Source organism: Corvus brachyrhynchos, unplaced genomic scaffold, assembly GCF_000691975.1.
Source record: "Corvus brachyrhynchos isolate BGI_N302 unplaced genomic scaffold, ASM69197v1 scaffold4, whole genome shotgun sequence".
Lineage (NCBI taxonomy): Eukaryota > Metazoa > Chordata > Aves > Passeriformes > Corvidae > Corvus > Corvus brachyrhynchos.
The window spans coordinates 5,956,419-5,974,189 of NW_008237878.1; the positions used below are offsets into that span (position 1 = coordinate 5,956,419).

A 17,771-nucleotide genomic window follows, 5' to 3' on the forward strand; every position below is an offset into this window, starting at 1 on the left:
TGTAGGGGGGGTGGGGTGGGAGGAGGGCGGCGCCGCCAAGCCGGCGGGGGCCGGGCTCGTGGGGCAGGAGAATGCGCGGGAGGTGAGCGCGGGGCCGGGCCGGGCCGGGCCGGGCCGGGGCGTCTGACAAGTCCCGACAGCGAGTGAGAGTCGTGCCTGGGCTCCCCCGTGTCGCTGCTGCCGTGTGAGATGCTATGGGGGCGATCGGGACTGTACTTGCTCCGTTCCCGCTTGTGCGAGGACGGTGACGGTCTCCCGGGTGTCGGGCGTAGAAATTGGGGTGTTACAGGCAACGGAACCAACCAAAAGTTAACAGATTTGGTGCAAGTAGGGATTCGAGCATCCGTTTCAGTGCGGTGTTCGGATAAAAGCCTCACAGAATCACAGAATGCTTTGGGTTGGAAGGGATCTTAAAGATCATCTCATTCCAAGCCCCCTGCCGTGGGCAGGGACACCTTCCCCTGGACCAGGTTGTTCGGAGCGCCATCCAGCCTGGCCGTGAAAGAGGATCTGTAGAGGACCTGCGGCTCAGGCAGCGAAGATTGGTCTCCTGCTTTACTTTCCAACCTCTCTCTGCGTGTGGGACTGCGGGAGGGAAGAGGAGTCAGAGCTCACAGATTGAGTTATCTTGTCTGTGATTTTTAATGTCTGTGTTAGATAAAATAATTGTAGAAATCACGTTTTTCTGATCTTGTTTTTCTTTTTGTGTGCATGAAATTGAAATCTTTACCTTTTGTAAAAGCTATTTTTTCTAAACTCGTTAGGTAGTGTTGGAACAAAAGATGCTATAGCAGTACTTGTGTTAACAGTGTAAATACTTAACTTATAGGCGTGTGGGGTTATAGTGGAGCTAATCAAAAGCAAAAAAATGGCTGGCAGAGCTGTGCTGTTGGCAGGACCTCCTGGAACTGGCAAGGTACTATTTTTCTATTTTGTTATGAAATAAAATATTTCCAAATCTATTCTAATTTGTTGTCAAAACTGTTTTAGGGTAGTGGTTAGAAAATGTTTTCATTTACCAGAATTTTTTTTCAATCGGTGTATTGGTATAGTTTCCTACTTTATACTTTTACTTTTGCCATGTCGTCGACACTTGCAGTATCCAGTGGTGTGTTCAGCATCTTTAGTGTGAACCCACCTCTTGTAGGGTAGTAAACACATAGGTAACACAGGCTCTGAAAAAGTTTTAGAAGTTACTTTTATATTTAAAGCCAGAATAGTTTTTGTTTGGTTTACTTTTTCCCCCATGCTATTTAAGGCTTTTTGCATTCAAATGCCCAGTATTGGCTCTTTAAGGTTTTTTAAAAGTCTTTGGCCAAAGTCACCTGTGTTGAAGGAGGGTTGTTATATGTGAGAAATGTATGTCAGACAGAATAGTCTTACTATTAAATTGATAGTTGATATATAGAAAGTGATATAATGAGGAAAATTAACTTTGTGGAAAAAGAATCCTTAATTCTCTTCAAAATTAATGTCTGGGTTTTGTATTTGGTTTTGTTTTTTTTTTTTTCCTTTTAAAGACTGCTTTGGCTTTAGCTATTGCTCAGGAACTGGGAAGCAAAGTTCCCTTTTGTCCTATGGTTGGAAGTGAGGTCTATTCCACTGAGATCAAGAAAACAGAAGTCCTAATGGAAAACTTCCGACGTGCAATTGGTAAGTTTCAGGAAAAGAAGAATTAAGTATTTGCATGATACTTACTTTGCTTTTTTCCAGTCACCTAAAAAATAAGAAGTTTCCAGTGGTCACAATGTTCTCATATTTTTGTATGCTTATTTTCTTCAGTGCTGGTCCTAATTTAGTGAATCTCTTTCACACTTAGTGGAGTCAGGTTTTCTGTTTACAAACTGTAACTTAGTTATTGTATTATGGTTTATACTTCACCAAATTATTCTCTCGTCCTCCATATTCACCTCTCCGTTTTGCCTGTGACTGAATAAAGCTGAAAGAAAAAATAATTTTTAATTTCTTACGTTAGCAGAAATACTTACAGACAGAAAAATTCTCCTCCCATTTTTTTTGTTTTAGTGATTTCACCCTACTAAACAGTCTTAATCAGGAGCTCCCAAACAGCAGCATTAGCCTGACTTACTGTTCCAGCAAGCACACACTTCAACTCAATGTCTTCCTCAAGTCTACGGTGCATTTACAAGTTTGATGTAAATTGGCTTTATTTGCAACACAGCCTCAGTGACTGTCTAAAATCTCTTATATGATTGCTGCTGACAGCTGATAAATGCAGACAGAAGTGGCCCTTATTTGTGTGAGGATTGGCTAAAGAGAGCCCAGTTGATTTTAGTCCTGAACGTATTAACAGTTCATTTTCCTGTTTCAGTACCATGTTTCCTCTTGGACTTCATCTGGCAGCAGCAGGGTGAAGAAGTCTCTCAGTTCTTCAGTGAAACAAAAGTATTCCTTTGACTTATAAGAGAGCAACTTTCAGTAGTCTCTGGTCTTCTGGTTACCATGAAACTGGCAGGGCCTGGGGGAGGGAAGATGGAGACTCAGTAGTCTGCAAAATTTCCTTGATGTGATGAAGTTCCCTGTCAGAGATTTGGAAACCTGAACCAACAGATGAAACTTATGCCATCCATGTTGTCATTTCTAGAGATAGCAGTATTTTAACTCTCTGAGGTTTAACAGCCAGCTACATTGTTAGTTCCCTGCATTCCCTGAATGTCAATAGAAAGACACTTCTAAACAAATATTAGTGTTAATGAAAGATGGAACTTCTTTTATTCCTTCCTGTTGAATTCCATGTCACATTTTCATAACACAGCCTTTATTGAATATTTTTATGAATGTAAGAAAAAATTCTATGAAATATTTTAAAGGACTAGTAATCACCATTTCTTGTAATGAAACACTTTCCAGTTGGGTTTTAATCTCAGGTAGGTTTTAGCTTCCCTACTTGATAAAGAAATACTTTACAAGGGTGTATTTTTAAAAAAATGATTCTGTGCAGTGGCAGCTGGGTCTGGGTGCAAGGGAACCTTCAACTCACCCATCCATCAGTAGTTGAAGTATTCATTTAGGTATTACTGAGTTTTGGCTTTTTGTATGGTTCCTTGGTAGCAGCTTCTGTGTACATCATCATTGCTCATATAATGGATTTTACTTTCAAGGGGTTTAGCCACCTGATTTAATTATCAGAGATGTTAATACCAATTTTTTTACCTAATGGTTGGGGTTTTTTTCTTGGAAATTACAGAGTCTGACTGGTTTGGACCCATCACTTTATAAGAAAGTAGGAGTTACTCTGACTTCACAGAATTGTTATTGTTTAGAGTCTTTTAATAACAGACTTGACATAGTCTCAAGGCCAAGTAGTGTTTGGAATGCAGTAGAGAGCTTATAATATGTAAGAAATATAAAAGGACAGAGTGGGAAATGAGCAGATCGAATTGCTGTATGGGTTAAAAGAAATTTAACCTGGGATAGATTAATCCAGTATAGAGCTTATTAGCAGCTGGTGAAGATGATGATAGCAGCTAATGTTAGAGCTCAGTTGCAATCAAAAATAACTGCTGCAGTAGCCACTTCAATAGTATGACTGTTCCTTGTGTTGCCAGGTTGTACCTGCCAGTGAGTCAAGCAAGCACTGTTTAGCTCCATGGAGTGCTGTTGAACCAAAACATGAAATAGCCCACAATTGCTGCCTTGGATTTGTGTCTGATTTGGAAGTAGATCTCTCTAAGAACTCTTTTGAGAATGAAGTTCATAGTTGAAACATGCAGATTAATTTGAAATCAAAGGATAATCAGCAGCAAGTTCAAAGCATCAATTACCTTTGTTCAGATCATGTTCATCTGTAAATATTTTCTACAGACACATCTCTTAAAAGCACATTAGTCTGGATTAGAGGCAGGCTTCTGAAGCAAATCCCTGCGTTTGCCCTTGCTGACTTGGCTTTGACTTGTGTTGGTGAACAGAATGAGCACGTGAACTGGATTCTTTTCAGATGAAATGGAACCGGAAGATTCATTGCATGCTTCAGCAGCATACAAATTGTACCCTAAACACAAACAGGCTGCCAGGTTTTCAGAGCAGAATAGAACTTGTGCTGCAAGTTTAAAAGCAAAACAAAAAGAACACGCAAACCTGGTCCAGTTTGTGACAACAGCAGTTTCAATGTGCAAATTCCCATATTGCTTCACACTCCTTGCATATGAGCCAGTGTGATGCAGCCTCTAGGTCAGTTTTATAACTCAAAGGTTCATTAATTTCTGTCTGGTGTTTTGACATACCTGAAAAACATTTTTAAAATTACTGAAATTAACTTCATACACAACTTTTTATGTAGTCTTAAGTAAGAGGAAGCAATCATTTCTTACCAAGAATTTGTCATGTTATCCACAGTTACGCTGTTTCTCGCATTTCATATCCTGGTTTGAATTTAGGCCCAGTAGAGGGAGACAGACTCGTATTTGTCAGTTCTTTATAGCCCCTATCAGCAGCTCAAAATTACTGGTGAAGTGTCTGATCTATTTCAAAGCAAAATGAAAAGTTACGGAACAAGGAAAGTTTTATAGAGTCACAATACCCTCAGACTGGGCAGGATGACTTCCTTATATCTTGTTCCAGCCCATTCATTATTTTTCGTATGGCATGTGTGTCTCATAAAATACTTCATAGAGTTCTTCAGATGTGGATTCTTTGAACTTCTATGTAGTTAGAACGTACATAATTGTAGTGGTGGTGGTGATGATAGTGGGTTTGCTTTGAAATGGTCTACCTGTAAATCTCATCAGCTCAATATTATCAATTTAAAATAACCTAGTTATTTAAACAGTAGTTGTGACTAGAGCAGAAAAACACAAACTAGAACCAGATACTCTAATGATTGCTTGTCTGTCTGAAAAGTAACAAAGTGAGGATGTAATTTTCAGCTATTTTGAAATAGTTTTAAATTTGCATTGTAGCAGTTTCTGCTAAATTTTGTCTAGCTCAGCTTTTGCTATTAACTTGAGAAATATTTGAAATTATACAATAACCCCTTAGTAATTTTATGATGTTCTAGCACAATACCTGTTAATCAATTTATGTAATATTTTTACCTCAGTTGCTAAAATGTCAAGTTTTTTATGGAGTTACTTTTTTTTTTTCCTATCTTTTTGTTAACTTTGCAGGGCTTTTGTGATGGTCCAAAAATTGTGTAAAACTCACTGTTAAATTAATGTCACTAGTTTCAGAAGATGATCTGTGTTTCTGGCTTTAGCACAGGGGAAAAAAATCAAGCAAATTCCCTCTTTGTGGGAGGGAAAAGAGACAGAGGATCCTAACATTTGCTTCAAAAACTAGTAATAATGAGTAGGAAAAAAGTAATTTCTAAAAGTTTAATGAACTTCTTAGCAGGTCAGAACTTGGGCTGAGCTTTCATTCTGATGCACAGGATGAGTATTCTCACTTAAAATTGAAGAAGAGAACAATAATTCATCTTTCTGCCTATAAAAGTAAAATTTTACCATGAAATATAATGCAGCCTAACCATATGTTACATTTTTTTGACAGTAAAGCAGCAGACTCCTAAGTGTATACTGAAACTATTCTAAACAATTTCTTGCAGGACTGAGGATTAAAGAGACCAAGGAGGTTTATGAAGGAGAAGTCACAGAACTAACTCCCTGTGAGACTGAGAACCCTATGGGGGGATATGGCAAAACCATCAGCCATGTAATTATAGGACTCAAAACTGCAAAGGGAACCAAACAGTTGAAGGTACGTGTGGTAGAGTCTCAGAGATTTCCTTAAGTATTTCGAGTTAGCAGCTTCTATTTTTGGCACTTCTTATTTCCATTTCAAGCTCTTGATCTCCATCTCTGTCAAGTGGGGCTGCCAGGAGGCTGCTTTCTTTGGCTAGACAGCTTTATCCTGACTGTTCATGTTTATCTGCTTTATGTAGAATATTTGGATATTGGTCTTGTCTCCTACTAATTGAAATAGGAGATAAACCCATCATCACTTGGTTAGCAGCTGCTGTTATTTCTCTGGCAGCACATAACTGTATGTCTTCAGTGAGTTAAAGGTGAGTTTTAGTAGGAAGAGATCCTGATACAGTTTTGTTGATCACTAGTACCACAAAAAATGGGCTGAGCTGGCAGTCCAAACTTTGTTCTGTCTCAGTCTGTGATACACTCTGACCCTGGCTATAAATTCATGTTCATGGTAATAAACATACAAGAAAGGCCTTGTTTGGTTTTGTTTTCCTAATTGTCAGGAACCAAATTTTCGAGGATTTGGCCAGGGAAATATTGCCTGTTTAAATATAAATTGTTCTTTCTGTCACATCCTTTCTTTCTGCATGGGGTGTCATGCTCTAGTGAATATTTGATAGAGAACTGGAAATTGAGCTGGTGTGTTGCCAGCTCAGGCCCACTTTCCTTTTGTTTTCTTGTCTCCATTCAATTTCCCAGTCAGACTAGGAGAGAACTAAAAGCTGTCTCTGCTGTTAAGTATCATCTTTCATTTGTTCACTCTGAAGGAAATGAAGAGCAAAAGTGAATAAACATGTACCAAGAGAAACAAAGGCATCTAATGTATTCCACACCCACTCTCCCTCACAGAGCTCCACAGAGGATAAGGACTCAAGAAATCAAGGAACATAATTCAATGCTATAACCAGATTTTTTTTATAAAAGTTTTCCTAGAAATCTAGAGAACTACTGTTTCCTAGGTATAAATACATTGTCACATTACTTAGAGGTATGTTTTGTAGCTGGTACCATTATGTTTCTGGCACTGTCACTTCCTTTTGGATAGCAGATTTTTTTGGTAAGACAGTGAGTTCTGTGCATCTTTCAGATTTATTCTCTATCCCTACTCCAAATGTTACAGCTTTATAAAATCCTAGAGGTGTTGTCGGGGTGAGTTGCAGTTTAATTTTGTCCGGTGGGAGTGAGCTTCAAACTGAATTTCTTTACCTTGACTACCATAACAATATGGAACTGTTTTGACCAACTGTGCTGTTTGCTTGTCTCCAGCTGGACCCGAGCATTTTTGAAAGCTTGCAGAAGGAGCGAGTGGAAACTGGTGACGTTATTTATATTGAGGCAAACAGTGGAGCTGTCAAGGTAAAAGAAAAGTTCTGTACTTTTATGCAGGTGTATGTTTCTTGTAGACCTTTCTCTGGCTTTGTCAGAAGGCTCTCTGATTTATTAACCTTAACTGACACAAAATGGTTACATGGAAATTTTAAAAAGAGCCCAGTGCTGTCCTTATCTGAAGAGAAAAGTCTCTTTTGCACCCAAAGAACATGGTGATCCGGTTCACAATTAAGGTCATCTGGCAAGGAAGCTATCACTGATGCTGTCTGGATGAGTTTTCTTTTCTGTAAGATCAAGGCATCTCTTAGGGAAGAGGGGAAAAACCAAGCAACTTTAGTCATTTTCAGGCTGACATGTGCAGCGTATTTAATCTTTCTTTTATCGCTCTGGTATTTTCTCCACAAGATATATACATGTAGAAGGGAATACTGCATTAGTTAGCATTCTTTTCATATCTGATTTAGAAAGTAAGTATATAGTGATACTTGCTGTTTAATGGATGAGCATAATATTTTCTATCATATAATAAATCACCCACCTACAAAGGAGTCTTGAACAGTTCTCCCAATCTCTGGTTAATCTGCTGGATTTGTCCTTTAGCAAGAATTGCATACGGTTAAAAGAAGGGGAGAGAGAAATGGAATATTCTTGCCACTGAAAATATCAGGCGTTTTTCAACAGAGTGTTTGAGCTTTGATCAGTAGATAGGGTATGCCTGTTGCTAAGCAGGGAGTGGGATGTCTGGATTGTCAGCTGAAGCTTGTCAGAACTGGAATTGTGAACTAACCCCGTTATCGAGTTCATGTCACTCAAGGTTTTGGAACTGAAATTAATTCTATACCTGGGTTTCTCTTTGCTGTTCCTCAGAGGCAAGGCAGGTGTGATATCTATGCTACAGAATTTGACCTTGAAGCTGAAGAGTATGTTCCCTTGCCAAAAGGTGATGTGCACAAGAAAAAGGAAATTATTCAGGATGTCACCCTGCATGACTTGGATGTGGCCAATGCTCGACCTCAGGTATCTGACTTCACAGATGAAGTCTTTTCAGAAAAATTATTTGACATAGATGTGATGTTACCAGAATAATTGAGATGTAGGAAGTTGAGCTAACTCACTCACCCTCAAAGATTCCACTGTAGGAAAAGCAGTGGGTGTTACACCTTGAAGGCCAGTCTAGCTCTTCTCTCCTCAGGGAGCTCATGCTGCAGCTGCCTGCCTTCAGGGCCCTGCCATGGAGGTTAAAGATGCAGTTGCTTCCTTAAAATTCATGCACCTGATCATGGAATACTGGTCAGAGTAACACTCTAGCACTACAAAGAACAGTCTTGGAGTTGTAGAAGAGCTTCCACGTGGTTGGGATCCACCACCTTCACAGTTAATGCATAATCTTGTTTCCTCTGACCAGGAAAAGAGATTATTGCTTTCTCTCCAGAAGGAAAGCTGCCTACAGGTGTGAGGTAGCAGCAGCCAGACCTGCATCATTTAATTTCTTGGAAATTCTGAATGCAAATTAATTTATTCTGCTCTGTGTTTGTGGTTTCATGGCTGTGAAATGGCAACTGCAAGGACTGAGGTACTAAGTATTTTTGTCCGCTGTGGATTCCACTGATGTCCTCCCTTTGTTCAGAAATGTTTCATAGCCACTTGTTAAACTTCTTTGTGAGTTTCAGTAGAGCTCTGCATGTATTGCAGAAAAAAAAAATAGGAGAATTACTTCTTGCTGTGTCTTGTTCACTCTTGAGAGAATTTTGTCTGTGTCAAAAACAAAGTCATTAACAAGTTTAAAGGCTGGAATCCCTACAGTATAACAATACAACTCTTTAACTTACTCAATTTCAAAATAAACCTCCTTATTTACAAAAAAAAATTTATTTGATAAAAATAATGGTATTCAAAAGTCATAAAATTTAGAATAATTCTTCCCATGTTGACAGGCTGAACACCTACTGTGCATGCAGGCAATCGAAGTCTCTGTGTTCCCTGACAATTTCATTCCTCAAGATTTTCTCTGTGACAGTTTTTTTAAGAGAGGATGTTTCATTTTGATTTTTTATGCTCTCCAAATGAGCAAGGCTGAACAAAGGATGAGGAGGTAGATAGGTGATTATGTTTAGAATACTGTTGTGGTGAAATGGCCTAAACTTTGACAAAGACTTATTATCAAAGACTGCTGATATAAAATGTCAAGTTAACTGTAAGAAACAACTTCTTTGACCAATTCCTGATCTATAAAATTCCCCAGGTATGTGCTTTATACATGACGTCATAGCTGATCTGTAACTTTGTTTTTCTAGGGAGGGCAAGACATCCTTTCTATGATGGGACAGTTGATGAAGCCTAAGAAAACTGAAATCACTGGTATGAAACCTGTATGGTATTTTGAGACCAATATAATCTATGTGTTTTCCAGTTAGAAAAGGATTAGAAAATAGAGTAACAATATTGAAATGAATGCCTACATAATACATATTCATAAATACTCCGATTTCACAAAGCAGTGATACAGTTGCTAGAATTGCAGTGGCTGGAGACAGTGCAACAAGTTCATGCATATAGTGGGAAAATGTATACACTGCTCTGCACCCATCTTCCTGGGGAGAGGTCAGAATGGCAGTGCCATCCCCCTTCCCACAACATTCCTGCCACAGTGTGAGATTCAGGCTTTCAACAAAGAGCCAAACTGAACAGCAGTAATACACAACGTCTAAAAAATGTTGTAGCAACCATACTGAATTTTGGTGGAATAGAAAAATGGCACCTCTGGAACAGCTGTCTAAGGACCTGATGCTCCACATGCACTGCTGCTCTTCCTATCTTAACTACAGGTGTTTGGAGGAAACAGTATCTACAGACAGATGTGTTCTCCTTTTTGCTTTGAAAGAAATGATGCTTCACTAAGTGACTATCTAAATTTAAATCAAAATCTGTTTCAATACCTAACTCAATGGCCATCTTTTGAAGTATTTTGTCTGTCCCAGAGGTTGCTTTGCTTATTCTAATACCAGATTTATTGATGTAATATCTGGCATAGCTTTGAGAGTAGTAGGTTCACAGAAACTTATATAGCCTTTTTTTTTGTTAAACACAACTTCTTTGCTGAAATAGAATAAAAAGATTTCATTCTTTCAGTGATGTTCTTTTCAGCTATGCTTGGAAACTTCAGTAAGTTTCATGTTTTAAACTGATGTTTGACTGACTTCTTCACCCCCCACACCAAACTCCACAAACCTCCAACAATCAATTCTTCATAAGTGTGAGAAATGCAATTTTTAAATAGTTTGTTGCACAGATGGCTCCCCAGTACAGTATGAAATGCCACAAAATTTTAGTGTCGCAGATATTTTCCTTGTGGTAGTAAGATAGCAAACCATGAAAAAGTTTAAGAAGAATTTTCCTTGCTTCAGTCTTTACCTACTGACCTATTGTTCCCTAGCAGAACAACCAACAGTTTCTTTTTGTTCTCAGACAAACTTCGAGGAGAGATAAATAAGGTGGTGAACAAATACATCGATCAAGGCATTGCAGAGCTAGTGCCAGGTGTGCTCTTTGTGGATGAGGTTCACATGCTGGATATTGAGTGTTTCACATACCTGCACCGAGCTCTGGAATCTTCTATTTCCCCCATTGTCATCTTTGCTTCCAACCGAGGAAACTGCATTATCAGGTATGACATCAAAACTTGAATTTTCCAGTTTGCATTGGTCCATAAACCTTGGAATTAGCTGTATCAGTAGAGTTACAATCTTTGAAGGCTTTTGTCTGTGACACTGACACCTGTGATATAATCCTCTGCATGAGTTGCAAGGTGCATCAGTGCTCAAAAGCTGCTCATAAGCTTCATGATGGGACAAGCATTTAATGCCAGGCTGACTGAAATTCGTCCTTTCCCCTAGCACGTCTCTCCTCCTCTAACAGCTTCTGAATTGTTTCACTTCCTGGGTGATCTGTAACAGTTACCATTCTTATTGTATACCTCAGTACATCTGTTGCCTGCACATTAGTGACATCAAAAACACCAGAGCTACAAACCTCTAATAATCATTGTTTCCTGCTTCTGGATTATTTTGCTGTTTACTATCCTAACTCCATCAGACTTCAGCTTCTTGTTCTTACTCTTATATGTGTCACAGTTCAGCCTCTCCCTTTCCCTGCTATGTTGGTCTGGCTTTTTGTGATTCTTCAGTCTTGCCAACCAACTTGTTTTTCATCTTCATTTCACTTTGTGCCTTCACTTTGATATTTTGCACCCACAAAAAGCATTCTTTGCATGTTCAGTAAAAGTGCTCTCCTATTTCAGGCTCTTCTGTAAGTTCTACTACTAGTTTGTGGTCTAGGTCTAATTATGTCTAAACAAGCTGTCATTAACAATGATTGCTACTCTTTGAATTAATTTAATTCAGCTGTGTAACCAGCTTTTCCTTTCCCTCATAGTGGTTCATCTGGTATTAATCTTCCTCTGTTTGCATTGCTTAAAAGTGAAAATCATAAGCCCTTCGAAAATGTTTAAGGTGGACATTACAGCATTCTCTTTGCAAAGATACAGAAAGACTGTAAGAGTAAAGGAAGTAGAGATCTGTCAGCATGGATTCACTGTGGATCTTGTTATGAAAAAGCTGTGATTTAAGAAAGGAAGTTTTCCATATAACAGTGGCATCTAGTATTGGAGGACCATGGCAAGAGTTGCAGTGCCTAAATACTAGCACTGAACTTAGAAATATAGTTCTTTACCAGCACTTCACTGTTTTTACTGCGATCTCTGCAATGGTCATAAATTAAATCTAGGTATCTTTCACTCTCGACTTCACAGCAAATTATGGTGGTCTTGGGAAACCAAGAGTACACGTATCTGCAGGCTTTGCTGTTGGGTGTTGTACATCAAACAAATAAAATGGTTGGGGATCTAGATCCTGCCCTGTCCTTCATACAGAGACCTACACTTCTCAGTTTGCTGGATTGCAAGCATGGAATGTAAACCACTGAACTATTCACTGGAGGGACTGGGGAAAGAATGGCTTGCTCAGCAACAGGGCATGTTCTCCAGATGGATGATAGTATATATAATTTCTGCTGATCCTGCTAAACAACTTAGTAAGAATGATTTTTTCCTTACTGGAAGATACCTTGGAACATTAGATAAGACTGTATTGTGAGATAAAAGGCAGGAAAGCACCTCTCACTATTTTTGAATGGCATGTTTAAGAGCTCCAGCAATAGTATTTGTTTCCTTGGGGCTGTCTGGAATGAACGTTAGACCAGAATGTTTCCTGTCTCTGACCCATGGGTGTGTGTCTTGGACACACAACAATTGTAAACTAGTATAGTCACTTTCTACTGATTTTAACCCAATCAATGTACTGAACTCAGACTAGTGTGTGATGTCTTTCTGTTTGGTTTCTCCTCTAGAGGCACAGAGGATATCGTATCTCCTCATGGAATACCATTGGACCTGCTGGATCGAGTAATGATTATCCGAACCATGCTCTATACACCCCAAGAAATGAAGCAGGTATGCACAGCGTTTTAAAGAACTTGTTACGAGTCCCCAGAGTTGTGCCCAGCTTCTGCCTGTTCTGTTACTGTAGAGCTGTCTGACTCTGTGGTCACCAGGGCTTGTGCCAGAAAGCTTCCTGCTTGTTAAAAGCCTGCTTCTCTAGGAGCCAATACAGTGAGCTGGTTAAAACTGCACCCAACTTCTCTGTCTGACTTCCAGCCACTGAGGAGTTGCTATGCACATCTGGGGCTGAAAGTGGCACCTCACTTGCGGGAAGGCATCAACTGTCAGCTGAAGAAATCTCTTGCACTGGTGTGCTTTCTATAGTTTGCAGATTTTAGCAGGTAGTGCTTTTTCAGGTGGTGTAAGTTGAAGTGTCACATAATGGGATCTTGAGTCCCAGACCTCGGGCTTTTCCCTCACATGAGACACGAAAGGGATTGAGGAATACAACCTCATGCGCTGCATTTTTGCCTTTATGCCCTGTACTGTAGCTTTAACGTACTGGGGCTGTCTCCTAAAACTGGGAGACTTTTCATGCTCCTCAAGTCAAGTTTGGAAATGTAAGCACAGCAAGTGTTGCAGAGATACCCTTCCAAATGCCTGGAAGTTTTCCTGTGGGGCCATCACAATGTATTGTGTATCGATTATAATGCTTGGTGCCATTATGATGCATTGTGTCAAAGATCCCCTCTCATTAGCGTCTCAATGCCGGGAAGTGACACAATGCAGAAGACATTAGGGTTTACCATGTCAATTCTTTGTATTATTTAAGAGATAGTGTCAGTGGAGGAGAGCATTGTCACCAGATAATGGTCTCCTGCTGCTGAATAAGTGCCAAGGTGAAGCCAGACATTTATCGAACTTAAACGCAGAGGCAAAGCTTCATTTCACTTGGTTTGAGGAGCTTTTCACTGATGCTGTTCTGAGCTGTTCTCAGGATGATTTTTTTGTACCTAAAGGACACTTTGAAGCATTAGGGTGTAGATTGCAGTAGAAGCAGCCCAGTGATTTAACAATACAATTAGGTTTAGTCCCTATACAAAACAAATTTTCATGTGTGACTTTTACTCAGCCTGGCGGTATTAAAGACTGTGTGGACTTCCCTGTAGTGTAAGTGAATTCTGTGTAGTTAGTGCTGTATTACCGTGCAGATAAGATTTTCAGAAGAGCGGGGTAAGTGCTGTTATTTCCACCCTCCCCAGGGCTGAAGGAAAGGAAATGTTCACAGTAGCATTGCCTAAAGCTAAAAATAGAGTCCAGACTCTGGGCCCCATAAATCATTTTCCCATAGTCAGATAATCTCATCTTCCCTTAAATTAAGGCTTTTGAATGGCAGCTTCTCATGGGAGAAGAGGAGGAGCTATTACATTTAACTCTGGCTTCTAACTGACTACAGCTGGGGGGGAAGGGGGGTAAAAACAAGGCACCCATAAGTTTAATTCTCTATTTTTGCTCTCATTTGTCTTTCATGTTAGGAAGAGGTTTCTGCAGATGATGTTTCTGTGTGAGACCCTTGCCTTCACAATTGATTCCTTTATCAGCACAGAATCTGGTCATGTATCTACTGAAAGTGTGTTCATAACCAGTTCAACATACTTTTTTGTGCATGTTGATAAAGTAGAAATCACATTGTGAAGTGCTGCTCTGAGACAAAACACACAGTAACCTTGGTGAAACCAGAATAGGGAAAAAATTCACTTTTATGCTTATTCTAGTCAGGTGTTGTTATAATCAAACTTTTTTGCATATGTGCCTCCTGTTGGATATTAGAGGTTATAACTGAGATGTTTTGTTCCTAATGTATTTTACCTGATAAACACTTGTTTTCCTATTCCATAGTAAATCCATGTGTAAGCAAGCTGGTGGGTTAATGGCTTGGGCCCCAATCCTTCAGTAGTGTTCTACCAGGTTGCTCCATAAAAAGTTCCTTTAAAAAACATTGTTAAAGATGTGGCATTTGATACCTTGTTGTTTGTAGCAGAGGAAGAACAAAGTAGCAGTGTGTGAGTGAAGGAAAGGGGACATCTGGGTGATCTGCAAGTAAAAATCTTGAACCTGAAATTGGGATTTGCAGCAGCATTGCCAATAGTCAATGTACATATCTCAGCACCAACTTTCTGCCATTTCAAGCCCCTCTCTTACTCTGCTCCCTACCCTGGCTCCCTGAGCGCATTTTTATGGCTTTAATTTAAACCAGCGCTTCTTGATATCTTGTTTACAAAGCTGCCAAAGTGAAAAATACCTGTATTATATGAGGCTTGCAGTTCCAGAGTTATCTCAGCACTACAACACAACATCATTATCCAGTCTGCCCCTTATCACTCAGCTGGTAATACAGACTACCGAGAGACTTGTGCCACTTTTGTTACAGCTTTATATGCTCAGGCTTATTGGTGATATCTTCCTCCCCAACTTTGTAAAGATCTTCAAACTGGTACAAGCCTGAGACTGTTCTTGAAAGATTAGATTCTTCTTAGTGATTTTTTTTTTCTTGAAGGAATAGGTGAATCATAGAAAGTAACTTTTTGATTTATTTTACTGTCTTCTTGTCAATTGAATAAAAAGTGTGTTGTGAGCTGCTATGGGAAGGGTGTAGCTTTCTGTAGGGCTTTTTGGAGGGCTCTGCTGTATAGCATCAGTGATACATTGCAGAATCCAGTAACTGGTGTGTCCACAAGACTCCAGCTGCCACTGATTTCTCACATGTATTTTCCATTTTCTTGTTTAAGTTCTCGTATTCTGCTCCTTATTAGTAGGTAGGCCTTGCTAACCATGCAGAGTTACTATGAAGGGTTAGCACTCCGGATGTGTTACTTCACCTTCCTTTTGTGATAATAATTTTTTTAACATTATATTTGCCTGTTCAAAGACTTAAAATTCTACAAATTCTTGTTTAGTGGTGAGTTATACCAGGGTAACTCTCCACACCATCTTGTTTTGTAGCATGTCATCTCAAAGCTGACAGTTTATAGATGCTAATTAAAGTAATTTAGCATGTTAATTGTTTGGACTCCTACCTCACTTATTCTTCCCAACAGATCACAAAGCTCCGTGCTCAGACAGAAGGGATTAATATCAGTGAAGAAGCTCTAAACCACTTAGGGGAAATTGGTACCAAGACAACCCTAAGGTAAGTTGGGCACACTTTTCTGTTAAGCATGACTGAGTCTAAATCCACTCATGGTAGGATAACTCACTGTTGGAAGCAAGACAAACCTCTCCTTTACAATGACATGGTGTGTTAACAATCATTAAAAAAAGAGTGGTAATGCTCCTCTTTTCTCCTTTAAAGAATGCATGTGCTGGAGTGCTTGCTGACTTTTTCTTACTGGTGGCAGAGCTGTGTTTCCCAGCAAATGTCCCACCCCTCCATATCTTCAGTTCCCTGGCATGTGCTGAGTTGTAATTGCTCATCTGCCTCTGTTTGATCACAGGTATGCTGTGCAGTTGCTGACCCCAGCTAACCTGCTTGCCAAGATTAATGGGAAAGACAGCATTGAGAAAGAGCATATTGAAGAAATAAATGAACTTTTCTATGATGCTAAATCCTCAGCAAAAATCTTGGCTGATCAACAGGAGAAGTACATGAAATGAAAAGCTTATCATGTTAGATGCTTTAAAGTAGCTTTAACCCTTAGCCAGGGCTGGCTTAGTTATTGAATGAGAAATGTTAATGGTTTGTCTCTTTTGGGACTGAAGAATATTTAAATGTTGGACTGCTTTGTCAGGCCAGAATTAACTATCGAGTGTTCCTACTTCATTATCAACAATAAGATGCTCCATGGTGTGTGTGTAACATCTTAGTCTCCCTTTTATCAGTATATATGAAATGAATAGCTCTTGACCCATCAGCTTTGTCTTTAGATTTCGTTACAGAAGAGCTCTAACTGAAGTTGATGCTTAAGAACAGTCTATTTTCGTTATGAATCCTGTTTTAAAATAGTTTCCTTTTACAGATGAGAACTGTTTGGTTTTGAATCAAAGTTTGTCTGAAGTGCTTTATAATAAAAAAAGGTCAAGAATATTGGAAGTGTGTGTTCACTCTGGGTGTTGGCCTGTCAAAGGAACAGTCAAAATAAATTGGAATTAACAAAGCCAAGTATGAGTAAAATGGATCTGCAACACAAAAATAGATTGCAGCAAAGGGAAAAATAGATTAGGACTTTTAAAAAGTGTTTACTTCTTTGTAGGGTTTGGGTTTTATTTTCAGAAGACTTCCTTGAAGAATGCAGAAATACATAATAGTTATCTTGGCCCTATTGAAAGCCTTTCCCCCAGAGTAACTTAAACTTTTCTTGGGTTTTCCTAAAGCAGATTAAATAAAAATTGCTTTCCATCATGATTAGCTTTTTTTTTCCACTATCCCCACTTTCTTGATCACTCAGGATCAGGAAAAAATTTCAAACTAAAACCAAAATCCCACTCTGCACAGACTTTGGATGAACTTCAGTTTAGTCTCATGTTCAAAGTGTGCTTCCTTGTTTTGTAAAGCATGGATACCTGATTGCTTCACAGCACTCTGAATAAAGATTTAGATCCTTGTAACACTGAAATACAAATCTCTGTAACCACATAAATGGATGTATTGGGGAAAAAATGAAGCCTTATTAAGTGAATAACCTCACTAGGTTCCTTATTAGAATCTTTAGGGTTTAAAACTCTATGTACACTACTTAAATAAGCATTTCTTGGGGTAGGGTGGGAAGGGGAAAAATAGTAACTTATCACAGGAGCCCAGTTTTAAATGCCCTTTTTAGCATCTGCAGAGTGAAGAGGGTAAGTTTTCAATTAATACATTTAGCTCATCAGAAATTTAAATCTATGTTCCTGAGTGAGACACTGTCTCACAAATACCAAACAGATACTCAGCCTTCCATGAATCCTTCACAAGATGTCAGTGTCTCAGTAATACTACATGAGGCAATCACAGGCCTTTTAGGGTTTAGGGGGTTTTCTGTTATGTTTTAAAGGTAAAATCCACCTCTGTTATTCATTTTGCTTTCCTGAGAGAAAGACTTTGTGGTAATTAAAGAAGCTAAAATTATCACAAAACCATAGCATGCACGTTTGTATAAAATATATTTACATGGCTTAATTGCTACAGAGCAAATGTAACAAAGCTCCCTTGTTAAATCAGAGAGTTCTGCCTTCTAAAACATGCAGGAGCTCAGTCATCATCTCTTTGGGGAAGGAGTCCAGCTGCTAAAAATCTCTGTCCTCACCCCTTTATGCTCTAG

At 39.1% G+C, this 17,771-nt stretch overlaps 1 protein-coding gene across 1 annotated transcript; it reads left to right on the forward strand.

Moving 5' to 3' along the window:
• Positions 1–6: 6 nt before the first annotated feature.
• On the forward strand, positions 7–16,558 carry RUVBL1 (RuvB like AAA ATPase 1). Its single transcript, XM_017732511.1, has 11 exons — positions 7–82; positions 830–916; positions 1,521–1,653; positions 5,564–5,715; positions 6,978–7,067; positions 7,908–8,057; positions 9,335–9,398; positions 10,506–10,704; positions 12,444–12,546; positions 15,573–15,664; positions 15,969–16,558. Exons 2-11 carry the CDS (start codon positions 869–871, stop codon positions 16,126–16,128), a joined length of 1,191 nt encoding a protein of 396 aa, XP_017588000.1. The 5' UTR covers positions 7–82; positions 830–868; the 3' UTR covers positions 16,129–16,558.
• Positions 16,559–17,771: the final 1,213 nt, after the last annotated feature.

What these genes read in the sequence shown, in the direction of transcription:
- RUVBL1 (XM_017732511.1), top strand. Translation starts at nt 869, where the DNA reads ATGGCTGGCAGAGCTGTGCTGTTGGCAGGACCTCCTGGAACTGGCAAG. An exon ending in GACCTCCTGGAACTGGCAAG is followed by an intron (nt 917 to 1,520) that starts GTACTATTTTTC and finishes TTCCTTTTAAAG; the next exon opens with ACTGCTTTGGCTTTAGCTAT. An exon ending in TAAGAAAACTGAAATCACTG is followed by an intron (nt 9,399 to 10,505) that starts GTATGAAACCTG and finishes TTTTGTTCTCAG; the next exon opens with ACAAACTTCGAGGAGAGATA.